Source organism: Bombus terrestris, chromosome 7 (genome assembly GCF_910591885.1).
Source record: "Bombus terrestris chromosome 7, iyBomTerr1.2, whole genome shotgun sequence".
NCBI classification, from domain to species: domain Eukaryota; kingdom Metazoa; phylum Arthropoda; class Insecta; order Hymenoptera; family Apidae; genus Bombus; species Bombus terrestris.
The window spans coordinates 19238877-19254253 of NC_063275.1; the positions used below are offsets into that span (position 1 = coordinate 19238877).

General features: G+C 30.0%; 2 protein-coding genes and 1 long non-coding RNA gene across 13 annotated transcripts; 1 reads left to right on the forward strand and 2 right to left on the reverse strand.

The window, feature by feature from the left end:
- Positions 1-1218: 1218 nt before the first annotated feature.
- LOC100646147 (armadillo repeat-containing protein gudu) lies at positions 1219-12826 on the forward strand. 11 transcript variants are annotated; one of them, XM_048407873.1, is made up of 12 exons: positions 3598-3763; positions 4410-6371; positions 6687-6754; positions 6914-7220; positions 7648-7851; positions 8128-8214; positions 8401-8649; positions 9158-9589; positions 10296-10700; positions 11299-11520; positions 11746-11861; positions 11940-12826. In XM_048407873.1, exons 4-12 carry the CDS (start codon positions 6927-6929, stop codon positions 11971-11973), a joined length of 2043 nt encoding a protein of 680 aa, XP_048263830.1. In that variant the 5' UTR covers positions 3598-3763; positions 4410-6371; positions 6687-6754; positions 6914-6926; the 3' UTR covers positions 11974-12826. The 11 variants fall into 11 exon arrangements, with proteins under 11 accessions (XP_048263820.1, XP_048263830.1, XP_048263822.1 ...); XM_048407865.1 differs by lacking the exon at positions 6687-6754 and having other exon boundaries at positions 4410-5715; positions 6137-6371; XM_048407867.1 differs by lacking the exon at positions 6687-6754 and having other exon boundaries at positions 4410-5715; positions 6142-6371.
- LOC100645835 lies at positions 3159-4105 on the reverse strand. The gene is made up of 2 exons (XR_002307808.2): positions 3960-4105; positions 3159-3599 (listed from the first exon to the last, which is right to left on the reverse strand). It is a non-coding gene; the product is annotated as a 28S ribosomal protein S21, mitochondrial (long non-coding RNA).
- LOC100646260 (receptor expression-enhancing protein 5) lies at positions 12565-14902 on the reverse strand. The gene is made up of 4 exons (XM_003396775.4): positions 14687-14902; positions 13993-14225; positions 13777-13912; positions 12565-13687 (listed from the first exon to the last, which is right to left on the reverse strand). The coding sequence occupies exons 1-4, from the start codon at positions 14811-14813 to the stop codon at positions 13641-13643; spliced, it is 543 nt and encodes a 180-aa protein (XP_003396823.2). The 5' UTR covers positions 14814-14902; the 3' UTR covers positions 12565-13640.
- Between the last annotated feature and the right edge of the window lie 475 nt (positions 14903-15377).

Here is a 15377-nt window from a genome sequence, read left to right on the forward strand (position 1 = left end):
GCAAGAAGGAAAAACAGGAATACCAGCGTAGACAGGACAAAAAAAGTCATTATTCAGTTTATTTTAGTCGAATAATTTCCCGTATCTTTTGATTACGTAAAATCTCCTAATCATTTTTTCTTAATGCGTCCGTCATATTACAATGAGAGTTTTGTCCTCTTTCTACTATGGTGAATTTTTTTTTTCCTTGTAAACTGCAAAATTATTTACGTACTTATCGTATCAGAAGTTAATTATTGTACACGCCAAGATATTTATACAGTGGAAGCAAAGAATCAATGAAACATAAAACAAAAATAAGCGAAATAAAATTTTGTATTTCATGATCGTTTTAGTCGAGAACCTGAAGTTCGTGAGATGATTTCAAAAACTAGATTAAAGTTCTTTCCAAAGTAAAGATAACGAAAATTACTTAGGAAAAATGGTGCACTACTTGGAGAAAGTTTTACCATCGCAGACTATGTTTTTGCAGAAGACCGATATAGATACATAACGCACGAACGACATTTCTCCTTTTTAATGAACTGACCGTAACTTCTTATATTAACATGAAAATATTACTTGATATCTTACATCGTAAAATGGCTTATCTTCTATTTTTTTCCAAACATTTCCTCAGGGAAATTAAACAAATTGCATTTTGAGAAACGTAAATTATAAAAATTAAAGACTTTTTAAACTCTAAACATACTCACAGAAACATAGATTTTAGAGCCATAAAATATCACGATAGGTTTACTGAATTATTTAAAAGATTATATTTTAGAATTGCCGTCTGTTTAATTCACATAATCGGATTCTCAATAACAGGTTACGAGAAAATTTAAAATTTAGGACGATTCATAATCCATCATGCGCGTCACGGGTACGTTTACGTTCTTATTACCAACGTTCTAAATGTGGATCTAGGCCCTAGCAGAAAATATACAGACTACTGAAGAAAGTATATTTCAAGATAGCAGACATATACACGTAGTCTTATTACTCTTGAATAATAAACTATTTTGCCAATATACGTGCAAGACGCAAGCAAGTGAACGTTCCTCATAAACAAATCAAACTATAATTGCGTTTGACGTATAAACTGATAAACATTATTACTTCATTCGTATCTCCTTCCTTATATACACATCTGTTATTGTATCATTACACGTTACTCATTAGATATTATGCGTAATTACTGGTTATATTCTATATACTGTGTATTATTATTTTCTTTATTTTAATTAATACAGATCGCACAATTTATTCCGATTCATATCACTCCTTATAGATAATGTATTCATTAAGTAAAGAAACTTCATTTTTAATTTTACAAGCATTTAATCTTAATAATAAGGGAGAAATAACGTTAAGAAATTTAATACGATTGTCACTTTCCAATGTTTGCGTGTGTGCACGTTTCGTACGATCACGTTGTTTTAAGATCATTAAGAAAATACTGATTTAATTTTAGAGGTCATATCCAAACATATTCGATCTATCTTTAAGGTTTTATAAGAAGTTTGCGCCTTATGTTGTAACTCTAAATAATACTGAGAAAGATAACTCTCTGCTTCATTACATTTCACTTTCGATGAGTTGCAAGTTGCAACTTGCTAATCGATTCGCAAATTATATCAAGATCGCTTCAATTGCAACCAACGATAACTAGCTCAACTATTCTCGTTAAAGAACAATGCAGCGTTATTAAAAAAAGCCAGAAGTGATTTTCCATGAGAACTAGATTACGCTTACTGTTAACGCTTACCATTGTAATACACACGTCATTTTCTTGAGTACTGTAAACAAATGTAAATTTAAAAAACGACAAAACTCGTCATTTCTACACGTCACAGGATTAATACAGTAAGTAATTAAGTAATTAATACATAAGTAATTAATACAGTATAGCATCTTGTAAAAGTGAGAAATTGGAAATATATATATATATATTGTTTGGTTTCACGTGCTACCTAGAATACTATGGTAAAAGGTTTTTTTTGAAATTCGAACAGTCAATGAAGTTACAACGTTGAAAACAACGTTGAAGATATCTGTCAAAAACATGCTGTTTACTCTGGCACCTTTGATAATATTTGTTCGATATACTTCAAATTCTTTATAAAATTAGTTGCAACGTAGCTTACGATATTTTTGGTATTATATTTGATTTAATTTTCATAAATTTCTCACTTCGTAACTTTGGATAAGAAACAATATATAAAAATAAGGATAAATGTTAAATAATGAACCCTTAAAAAATTGTAGGAAACGAATTTTAAATCAACCTGTTTTCTTAAATCTACAAAATGGTTCTACGTCACTTAGGAAAGTATGACGCGATATTATCGCCTTAATGCAAATTGATATTCAAATTTCCGATACTCTGTACATTGAAGCAAAATTATTCCGTACGAAGCTAGGAATATTACCTACATGGAAATGTCTGGATTAAGCTACAAATGTTATTTACTTGAAATAGTCTCTGCTTACCTATGTTACATTTTCTTTTCCTTTGAATTAATCAGAGTGTTGGAATATTTATTAGGAGATTTTATTATTGTTTTAAAAGTTTTGTATATCAATTTTTTGGCAAAATTTTCAAGAAATGCTATTTATAATTTATACCACAAAAGAAGCTCGTCCCTATTTATATCGCATCTCATATCCTTTTAAATCGATAATTATGGAATTACAGTGTATCTTAATGACATGTTGTTTTTCCATTAATACATTGAAAAATTCTTTATAATTAATTTTAAAATGAAAATGATATCTATTATACCAGAGATGAAAATTGTTTAAAAAATTTCACAAACAGAAAAGTGACCCTTATCCATCAAGTTTTAAAGAAATCAGTGGTTCAAGTAGTTCATAGGATGGCGCCACGACACAAATCGTACTTTGGATTGTATGTATATGTATTCCTTTTTAGATACAATTTATTTGAAACTGTAGTTTAATACAAGAAATACAAGCTGATGTAATATCCAATGTATCATCTTATTCCGCGTCTTCTGAACTTCTATTTTTTTTTTGTAATTTTTTGTGTAATTTCTGACGTTACCGATTCAGCATGAAATAATATATGACATATGACCATAAACGAGATACAAATGCGATGATATAACTGGCTAAGGATAAGATAGACGTGACATTAAATGGAACTTTGTGTATCAGCTTCTGACATACCGACGGCGTAGGTTTGTAATTTATTTAACGTATTTTAACCAGTTATACAGAATACACATAAAGTAAGGATATTTACCACTATATCATATGCATACAAATTTACAGATGACTTTAGAATTATACAAGACACTTAATTAAAACATAAGTACAGTTTAGTCAGAGCCAGGATATGGATTTTCTCTATTTTTTCTTAAAATAAACTGAATTTTTCTATTCATGTCCTCAGCATAAATAGCTTTACATATTTCAAAATTAATCCTCCTTCTTGTTTGGGTAGGTTTTTCATAATATCTAGTACGTCTAAATTGTTCAAAAATACCTTCTTTTGACAATATACTATTTAACAAACGAGAAGCTTTTTCTACATTATTATCTCGAATCATAACTGTCCGAGCAAGAAATTGAGCATGTCTACGCATTCCCATCTGAAAAGGATATCCAGAATTAGTTCTTTATTAATATTTGTTTATTATATCAATCGTTGCATTTGCATATGCATTTTAATTATCTTCTACAATGAGATTAAAATATATTAATACATATAATATAAAAGTATTCACTAACATAAAATGGATATTATAAAACAAAAGTAAGTAATAAACATATGACATTAACTTATTCCAATATAATTTCTTTAATAATATATTTTATCTCAATAATTATGTTGAATTTAAATAACACTACACTTATAGGTTAGTAATGTATTAAAAATGTTAAAAGTATTGTTTGTGTTTATCATTTAAATTAATTTCAGTATTAATCAAGTAGATCATTTGATACAATACCTTGAATTTTGATTAAACACGTATAGTTATTCAGAAAGATTTAAAATAATTATAAGCATACAATCACCTATTGTGAACATAACCTATGTAAGTATACCGTTTCGATACATCGACGTATTCAGTTTCTAAGCGCGGTTCATTTGAATGCTCTATTTATTTACATTATTAGATGAATTACTTTCAATTAAAATATTCCTTGATTTTCATAACAATATAAAGAAAATATTTCTTGATCAATTAACGATTTGAGATAATAAAAGTACTGTGATAATCGATGCTGTGGCTATAAAGTAATAATACATTTCGTAAAAACTTTAATGTGTAATATATTCTCTTACGTATATTAAAATATTAATCAATTTCTTCATTTTTTATCCTTTCAATAAAAATCAACTAAAAAGAGTATGAATAATATATATTTATAAATATTATTGCTTTTACCCGTTACAGTATGGGGTTCTTAATTCTTAATTCCTTGTGGACGTTCGCAATAAAATCGCATATGACCCAAAAAGAGCATGTTCAACATAGTAATGACGATGAAGTATAAAATTAAACAGGATAAAATCTGTACGTGTAAGTTGTTTATATAAGTGTTATTAATCTGTGTCCATCCATTTAATTTAAAAAGTATAAAACACAATTACGATAATTAAAGATACTTTAACAGCATTATAATCTTATATAAGTAATTAATTACTTCACGGTCTTTCAAATTATACCGAAATCCCCAGCGGCATATACAAAGCCATATTGACAAGGATATTAAAAGCAACACCACTGAAAATGGAGTAGCATATATGTGTATACGGAACATTTGATTTTCTTAGCAATTTTACAAACCGCTTTTAGATTTTCCGTACTTCCACCTTTTTCCATAAAGTTCTTCATTCTGTAACATTTAAAGTGACTCGTATTATTAGATTCTTTTTTTACTAATGATCCATACAATCCTTTTAATTAGCATTTTACATTTTGCAAAAACTGTATTTATCTATGTTTCAGTAACGTTTGTAAATTTTGCTAAAAAGAAATAGACAAATTGGCAGTATTATATACCGTAGAACGCGCTCTCTTGGAAAAATGACTTACGACTTACATACACGATACGATACGATACACATTACGAGATAAAAGAATCCGAAGATTCTTAGTTACGATGAGTTTGGCTGCAACAGTAAATAGAATGAAATAAAAAAGCTAATAATTCAAAAATGTAAATCTTAGCCGCTACTTGCCACATTCTCCAGGGTTTTCATTTTGAAGCTATAAGAGTTTAAAAAATACAACAAAATTCAGTTTCCCAAAGATCAAACAGTAAAACACCCTTAATTTTATTTATTACGCTTACCTTACGCTTACGTCACGTGCATTGTATGCTTCTACATCGATCTAATTAGTTGTGTAAAACGATATTTGGTCAGATATTTGGTCCTTTTAGCATCAACTATGATTATACATTATTGTGTTTGAATATATGTCTTCTGAAAATATTTGTTTCGATATTAGTGAACACATAGACCGGAATTTTGTAGAATTTTAACTTAGAATTTAGAATGACGGACAATCAATGCTTTTATGTTCACTCTGTCATTTGTAAATCTCAATTGACACGATTAACCTGGAACGTTATCGACTGAACGCGAAGAATCGAAACGAAGCTGTCATTTAAACGAAAAATAAATATCGTATGGCAAAGTACTGCTACGTTCAGAATATTTTACACTGAATAATTTCAACGTCATATATCTGTCATGTGAGTTTATACTTTAATATATCGCCCATTTCTGTATACACGCTGTAGAAATGTACATAGCTTTAAATTTTCCGATTTTATTTTCCCTTTGTTTGTCCCTCGTAGTATGTACGTATATAAAAGAGGATACAACAAAAATGTGTCCGATTAATCGATTTATTCAGGTCAGTAAACAACGATTTGATCGATCCAGCGAGTGATCAATTTTTTGTATTGTAATACTAAGTATGTAATTTAACCAAATGAAATTAAAAATGCCCGTCGTAGATATTTAAAAAGAAAATACATCTTTTGATAGAGATTCTAGAAGAAGTTGCTAACTAAAGCACATTTACAATATATATACACATAAGTATTTAGACGTGTAAATAAGTATCATAAGAAGGGAAATTAAATAACATTAATCTTATATCATTCGCAGAACAGATGCCTACATGGGCTGTGTATAGTAATGAATTGTTTGATCGATAGCTGCGTGCGCAAAGAGCTTAACAAATTTCTTAATCCAAGTGCCCAAAACAAAGAGGGTACTTTATCCTATCTACACGAAACAAGGTATTCAACGTTTTAATCGTTCCTTGTAGTCAGAAATAGAAGATTATGCCACCGAAACGGAAAAAAGATGTGAAAAAAATATCCATCGAACCGCCACCAACGTAAGTTTAGAATCACTGTACTTCAAACATAAATTATAGTGTTTAACTATATAGTATTGTACTATATTAACGTGTCTATAAAAATACTTGGAGGTAAATGACGATTGATTACTTATTTATTGTCAAACTTGATAAACTAATAATTGAAAAATGAAATAAGTTGCCGAGTACATAAAAAACGATACGTCTTATAATCTCAATCATCTCATAAATATTTCATTTTCATTTTGTAACGTATCAAAGTGCTAAAACAAATTTTATATGACGTTTGCAACACTCATGCTTCTACTTATTTTTTAATACCTTTTGTTCCAGAGCCGTCATTTCACAGAGTTATTTGTTTTTTAATATTTTTTCTCTCACAGCCTTAGTATTTAACATATGTAAGTATCCATAATATCACGATATTTCGTAATTAAATAATTGCATTATGCGTTTAATCGCTTAATTAAAGAGACCTATGATTTTATTTCAACGATCTACAATTATGACATTTCATTTTGATTTTCTCTATTTTTCTTTTTCTTTTTTTTCGAATAAAGAATCGAGCCGGATATGCTGGAAGTAATCGAACCGGAAGAACCATCGAAGCCACTAATATCAGCAGTCACTGGACAACCATTCGGTCCTCGAGTCCGTTACATCAGCGAAAAACAGGAGGAAGAAAGTACAGATGACGAACCTGAATCAGAAAGTGACGATGAAGTAAGATACGTGCAGGATGAAGCTCCGGAAGTGCCATCAGAGTTTTGGCACATACAGAAGCTTATCAGATACATGAAAGCGGGTAATCAAACCGCAACTATGGTGGCTGTCTGTCTTTTAAAAGATTATGATCTGACCAATAGGGTAATTCACTTAGTTTTTATTCCATATAATTATAATTTTAATTATTAAGCACAAAATTTCCAAGCGAAGATTCGATGAATTCACACGTCGAAGAATTTAGAATTTAGAATGAAAATTAATTGTATATCGTAATGCCGGAGATGCAAACTACTAGAAAACTAAATATCTACTTTGACTATCGATTACATTTATATTAAATTTATTTCATTTATTTTATATTAAATAATGTAATTTTTTATTATTATTTTTATTAAATAATCCAGAATGAAATAATGGAGAAAGAAATAGGGGGAGGACTTTCTCATAGAAATTCTTAATGTATTAATTAAAAACAATTAGAAATTCAAATTTTCCAACGATATACTTCATAATTAGAGTTAATAAAACAGGACAAATAAAATGCACCTTTAATTTTCTACGATAACAGATCATACAAAAGGCGATTCGAGAGATGGGAGGTCTGGAGATTCTGGTGAATCTACTCGAAACGAGAGATTTAAAATGCCAGAATGGCTCCCTGTCGGTTTTACTCCAGATCGTGTCATCTACAGAAATGCGACGGCACCTAATCGATCTTGGTATTGTAACACCGTTGATTCAAATGTTAAAGCATCCGGCTAGAGACATTCAAGTTAGTTTTTCGCTCGTTCAGTATACTTTCTTATACTTCACTGATCGTTCATTTGCACAAGAACATTTACAATTTTATTCCTCTTCTACAATAATAATGATAGTACACTTTTTTGAACAAATCTAATGAAAAATTCATTCACAAAATAAATTAATAAGATTCGTTTCCAATAAAGCTCAATACAAAATAAGTTACATTAATTTAAAGATACGACTGAATGGCATAAAAATAATGAGAATAATTTTTATATTGAGGTCCTATTCTATTGTTGCGAAGGTTTTAGCTGCAGAGACTATGGCTATTGTTGCACGAATTAGGAAAGCAAGGAAACAAATACGAATTCGAGACGGCATACCTCTCATTGTAAGCTTTCTTAATCAATTTATAATTTCTTAAATATTTATTCAACTTTTTAATCTCGTGATCGATGAAATTATTTGCGAAATTTCTTATGAAGCCTCTGACAAATTTTTTGGAATTCTTAGCATATCAACGAAATAATCGCATAACGAAGATTTTATATCATGAAAAAATTGTAACCTTTAATAGTTAGATGTGATGGACGTACCAGATTCTATTCTTCGAACACCGTACAATGAGTTGAACGAAACTAACAAGGAATTAGTTGCGGTTGCCATAGGCTGTGCCAAAGTTTTAGATTCTCTGAGCAGTAGTCCGAAAGTGAGAGACGTACTTCACAAGTTTGGTGTGGTGAAGCTCATGGAACGTTTCCTGAAATCACATCACACTTCTCTTGTAGTACCGATGATGGGAGCTGTTCAACAATGTGCAATTAAGGTAAATGAAATTTAAATGTTAAACTGTTATTCCAAACGTGGATATTTGAGAATTTCCGGTAATATTCCACGATAAAAGTCAAAATACCTGATTTGCAATCTGTGAATACTAAAATTTCAAATATTTTCGATCTTTAATTCTTTAACTCGATTTTATTATATTTTTACTTAAGTGTTCTAATTCACGAATTTCGATGCATGTTTTATATGATATGTTTATGTGAGTGGTATATTTTATATGATATAATATATCAAATTTTCTAGTATAACTTTTTCAGTATAAACGGAATTATTATATAACAATTATCTTTTGTTTCTCATCAATATTCAATACTACCAATATTCCTTATCAATGTTCAACATATTATCTATTATCAAGATTGATACTATTGTACAAATGCTGTTTATATATTTGCGATAAACCAGATAATAAGCAAATCCTTATCTAAACATTTATAAAACATTTATCAACTTACATATGTCCATCGATAATTCCTTCACGATTACAGAACGTATTTCGCAAAGCGTTCGAGACCACAGATATTATCTGTGACGTTGTACGACACCTGCAAAGTGACAATATTAAGTTGAAGGAAAATTGCGCTCTGGCGATATTCAAATGTGGAACAAACAAAATCGCCAGGGACATGGTTCGCCAAACATCTGGCTTGGATGTATTGTGTAAGCTTTTACAATGCGAAGAAGTCCGGGCTAATAAACAATTGTTAGCTGCAGTCACAGGCGGAATATGGAAATGTGCTATAAGTCCAGAGAACGTAATAAGATTCAATCAAAATGGTTTGGTTGCTGCTTTAGTACCATTTTTAGAAGAACACGAGGATGATGACGTGCAGGCGAATGTTGTAGGAGCATTGGCGGAATGTTGCAAAGATCCTGTTAACAGAGACGTTCTGAGGATCAACGATGGTCTGCCAAATCTGGTGATTCTATATTTATTTCTCTTTATGGAAATATTTTTTATCTCGTCGCTCTACTGAATTTAATATGTTAAATCAAAATATGGATTACAGGTTTTAGCTGTTTATAGTTGTTTCTTTATCTGTGATGAGAGGTATTATCATTATTTTCCTAATCTTGGCTCTTAATACCCTTCGGTACTTCTGAGTATCTCTGATCTCTATTTGCTACTTTAAAGTGGCCATTATCTTCGTTTTAATCCTCCGATTTAATATTTTAAGGCCGATTTCGTCTTTGTTTCTTGAATTATCCCATAAAGTTTTCTCTCGTACGTACACTGTAGATTTGAGTTACAGTAGCTGAAAAAGTATGAGAAAGAAACGGAGAAGCAACGTAATAGATACATAACAAAGTAAACGCAAAATTCATGGCATTCATTTTAATTTGATTCTTCTTTTACAATTTCTATAGAATTCTTTTAGAAAGTTTGTACTTTTGAGATTTTAACTTGAAGTTAATTTCAAATATGAGCTAGAAAATTCACAGTTGTGAACTGTATATAATCTATACAAAAGTAGAATGAGATATAGTATGATATACACATTAAAGGGAAAGAAAAATGTCATTCAATTCTCCTGTAATATATTTGAAAAATCATTCGTGGTCCAACAAGTATGATCATCGTCAACATATGGCAATAATATTAATAAGATCTAAATCACTGTGTAGATCAAATTATTAAGCTCTACGTACGAGCCTTTATTGGAGAACATACCATTGGTGATAAAGGAGTGCGCGCAAAATGAACAATGCATGGACATCATCAACGATCCAGAGCACATCAATGATGGTGTTCGATTAGTCTGGTCATTGCTGAAACATCCTAGTGACGTAATCAAAAGAAACTCCTGCCTCGCATTGGTATCTTGTATCAAATATGCCAAAGACTCTCCGGAAATGGTACGGGCATTTGTAGGTGGATTGGAGCTTACAGTCAGTCTTCTTGAAAGTACCAATACTGAAGTACTGAGCGCGGTATGTGCCACTATTGCCGGAATCGCTACGGACCCGGAAAACTTGGGTATTCTCAGCGATCATGGAGTAGTGGAGAAACTGGCGAATCTTGTGCCCACGGTAATTTTTGCGATCTTTATTCGGCGCTACACCTTTTCTTTCTTCTTTCCTGCAGAATATCCAAAGAATTTGAACAATTCTTTTGACATTTTTTGATTCTTTCAAAGGGTCAATCTTTCTAGTTTAAGAAGAAGGAAGCATATTAATATATTACAGATCAGATATTAAGTGATAATTAGAATTTATGTGTTGTACTAATGGAAGTATTTCGTTAAAATATTTTGAGATTGGGAATGATATTTTCTTATTACGTTTTTTTTTCTTAATTTTGTTTCAAATCATTTTTTGTTCAAATGATCATCATGTTTTTATTGTTATGTAAAATATAAAGAGAGAGAGAGAGAGAGAATTCAGTAAATCCAAACAGTAAATAAATTTCCTAAGATTTTTGCATACTTTTATCTATAATTTCAAGTTCATTAATATATTTTATTATTCTTTTTGTCCGAAAATAAACTGATTCAAATTTCTTATTCAAGTAATTCTTAACACATAGAAATAACGACATTTTACTAAACCTCTGAATATTTAGAACTATTTAATTTAATAATCAATATATTTATGCTTTATTTCAATTTAACATTTTACCCTCTTTTAGGAAAATGAAGATTTGCGTGCAAATTTGACCTTGGCCATAGCTCATTGCTGCGAATGGGGGGAGAATAATGCTAAATTTGGTCGATTGCACGCGGTTGCCCCATTAATTGATTACATGACTAGCAAAAATACAAATGTTCTCAGGGGAGTTTGCATAGCCGCGTATCATTTAAGTAAAGAGCCCATGAACTGCATCACCATGCACTCTGCCGGTGTTATAAAGGTATGTACAGTAGTATGTACAGTAATATTTCCCCCATAAAAAGTATTTCGATTATTAAGATGAAAACCGTGCGATATTAAGAAATATAAGTTAATAATAATGTTTCGTCAAAATTCTTCAACAGATTTATACAAGGTTTTTATTTAAGACGGCCTAAAGCCATTTATCCTATAATTTCTACGTGTTCTACAATTGTTAATATGTATTTATATTAAAAATTTACAGCATGTGCTACGTTTGGTGGGATCAAATGACCCGGAAGTGCAAATCGCCGCCGCCTGCACTATTCGAAATATTAGGAAACTTGCACTAACAGCAGAAAAATTACACTTCAAAGAGATGTACGTATTTTTGTTATTTCAATTGTTATATATATATGTATGTATTATTTAATTAATTTTACCGTTATTAAATTGCAGAAGTACACTAGAAGAAACAGATTATCGTTTGTAACATATCAGCGCTGCGAATACTGTACAAAAACCAAGTGCTCATTTAAAGAATATGAAATAAAAGATATCATCTTTATTGAATCGACCTAAAACACATTTATTAAGATTTTATTAACCAATAATAAATCTGTATACTTAAATATAATTATGTCTTCTTAATTGAATAAAATGTAATGGAATAATAAATTATTAGTGAATAGGAGTCTCAGCATACCTATTTGCTTGTAATATTAACGTGGGACTAAAATTTTCAACAGAAACAATAACAAGGAGTTAGCGAAACTCTTCGGTGCGAAGATGTTTAAAGCGCGACTGACCAGTCGACTTGTGTAAACAGGAACAATACAAAAAAAACAGATTATTTTTCACTCGTTACCGTAAAATGTATTAGTTTACGGACGGTACATGGTCAATTCCGACCTGTGAGTTATGTTGTAAAAAGTGCACTGGCCTTGTCACAAGTTACATTGTCGGTTTATTGGCTTGAGAACGAAAATGTATTTGTTTTCATTCCGTCTCGCTCACTCGATGTTTACGTTTCCATTTGTACTGAAAATTTTCTAGTTTTGCAAATAAATCGTAAATATATATGTACTATTTAAATGTATAGAATTTATTTTAAGAACGATGGAACATCTTACACTTTACTTTATAAGGTCTGAATACGCGAATTTGGCATGGATCAACAATGACTTGACATTGCCTCCCGATTGTTAAGATACGACTGGTCAGTCGCAAAATGCCACATATTTCTTCAACCTCTTATAAAATAATAACGCCTGTTCAAATATAAGTTTGGCGCTACAAATATACTTAAAGCTTGTCTTTATACTTGTGCAAGATTAATATCTAATTTATCATTTCAAAAATTTTGCGCTTACCTACAATTCATTAATTTTTAGTATCCATACATCATACACATGTATTATGATTTATGTCATATTCTCAATCTTTATATTATCTAATTCTACCCTCACTTACAAAATTGTAAATATAAATCTCGTCATTCGTGTTATGTATTTTTTACAAAGGTCGTTTGTTTGGTGATTTTACAAATCATTATACACTCATTTCCAATACTAAAAATATTCACCTTGTTTATAACTGTAATATCATGGCATAAAAATATCTTTATACAGACAATTATACTATGATAGAAAACATTTGCTCGGATAGTGTTTATAACTGTCTAAAATATCATTAATATCCAATCACAAATGATATCGTAAGAATTATTTGTTCAATATTACTAAATTGGCTTGGCTTATGTAAAAATCTTGCAACAGAACGTAACATTGCACAGCCATTTTTGTAAGACTTGTAATTATAAACTTTATGTATTCATACAATTTTTATTTGCATTTATGACAGTATTATGTATTTATTACATTCATTCAAAATTTTGTGATCTGATGAACTACATTCCTGACAAGATATAGAAATTTGTAAGATACACAATAACATGTGTAATTGGATTTTATAACAGCATCTTAATAATAGGCACAATTGATTATAAAATTTATACTACTATATAAACATTATATATAGGAAATTAAGACTGTCAAATATATTGCAGTTTCCTTTTTATTAAAAATGGACGAGACGAGAAAACAGTAAAAATTTTTAAGGCATATTTTTTAAGCCTCTAGGAATTCAAAATTGTAAATATTACTCCTGTTTTTCTGTCAGCAAAGCATTTGCTGCGGCTTTAACAGCTGAAATAAAAGTATTTTCTTTAGTAGATTGTAATAAATATTAAAGTATTAACTATGTATATATATATATCTTGTCATAAAAAATATACCAGCATCCTGAGCAGACGATATCAATGCATCAACTTTGTGATGATATCTTAAAAAGTTTGGTCTAATAATACAGTTGTATAATATTAAGGAACCATTACGTTCAATAGGTGCCATTAGCCAAATGTAAAAGAGACACTGTAAAAACCAACAATATAATAAGTATATGATTTACAACTTATATTTATAATAACTGTAATTAAAATATAACAAAGTACCTTAAAAAGCCAATAGACTGGAAACCAGCATAAAATATAATCTGCGAAAAATTCAACGATTGTAAAAATTGCAAAAACCACCCAATAGGTCAGCCACTTTGTATCATCCTCTTTCTTTGGACTTTCCAAGGCTTTCATAGAACAATAAGCAGGATATATAAATCCAAAGATATTACAAACTAACTGCTGACCAATACCAAACACCAAATATAATGCTGTAAATCCAACAAAACCTAAAAAAATATTAAACAACATTATAGAAAAATTCAGTGAAATTAATTATCGTAAGCAAAATTTCTAAGCAAATTGCAAGAATCTTATTGTGATACAGTAAAATGTGTATGTTACACAAATGCGGAAAAACTCGATCATTCCTTTTATTATTGTTATACCTATGAATATTCAATTGTCATCGAATGCTTTTGTAAATTCTTATGCTATAAAATAACCGCGTTGTCAAGGTTCTTTTATATTTTACAATCTATACGATATCGTTGTAGTATAGTCAAATGCGAGTGAAATGTGCGTAATTTCAAAACTTTTAGAATTAAATTTAGAATTACGATTAAATTATTGTTTCCGAGAGAAATTTGAACTAGGTTCTCGTTACGTAAAGTGATAATTAATTGGTTTATCAAGCAAGACAAAAACTGCCACAAAAAGCTTACAAAGTATACGATTCTAACGTCCATACTTAAAAAAACATAAAGTCGATCGACTCCTGTCTTTTTTTCGACTTTGCCTAGATACTTTGCCCATGTTTTGCTTTCATCGTGTAACGCTTTTTCCAAAGATTGTTTTATGGCTGCTATTCTTGCCATTCTGTTCGAATTTTCGATACACAAAGCTACAGTTACAAACGACACTCCGTCCACGAATTTGCAAGCTCACTACTAACTTTACATGTATCAAATCGATACCGTTGGCAAACGACCACATAGAAAGGAATATCAGGACTTCAAATGCGACATCTATTGGTAAAATAGGAGAACCATTAAGAGCAGAACAAATTTAAATGTATCACATATTTTTGGCTATTATTTGACAATAGTTTATAATATAGAGATTGATGTATTGATCATGAAGTACATGTAATAATGAATAAATCGTAAGTATGATTTGTTTAGATATAAATAAATATTATTCCATAATAAATAAATATCTCATCACAGAAATACATATAAATGTATCTATAATTATCAATTATGTTTCTAATACTTTCAATAACTAATATTTTTAATCGTTCTATTATTAACATGAGAAGAAACTTAATTAATAGAATTACAAACCTCCATCACGTCATTTATCATGAAACTCTTGTAATTAAAAAGAAACTAGCGATGTATCCATCGAACTAATTTTTCATTTGACAGAGTAACGATCAA

Bases quoted from the DNA above. Each gene is read 5' to 3' on its own strand.
- LOC100646147 (XM_048407863.1), top strand. From the start codon at position 6,316: ATGCCACCGAAACGGAAAAAAGATGTGAAAAAAATATCCATCGAACCG. The intron at 6,372-6,913 runs GTAAGTTTAGAA...TTTCGAATAAAG, and splicing joins TCCATCGAACCGCCACCAAC to AATCGAGCCGGATATGCTGG. The intron at 10,701-11,298 runs GTAATTTTTGCG...ACCCTCTTTTAG, and splicing joins TGGCGAATCTTGTGCCCACG to GAAAATGAAGATTTGCGTGC.
- LOC100646260 (XM_003396775.4), bottom strand. From the start codon at position 14,813: ATGGCAAGAATAGCAGCCATAAAACAATCTTTGGAAAAAGCGTTACAC. The intron at 13,913-13,992 runs GTACTTTGTTAT...TGGTTTTTACAG, and splicing joins CAGTCTATTGGCTTTTTAAG to TGTCTCTTTTACATTTGGCT. The intron at 13,688-13,776 runs GTATATTTTTTA...CTTTTATTTCAG, and splicing joins ATCGTCTGCTCAGGATGCTG to CTGTTAAAGCCGCAGCAAAT.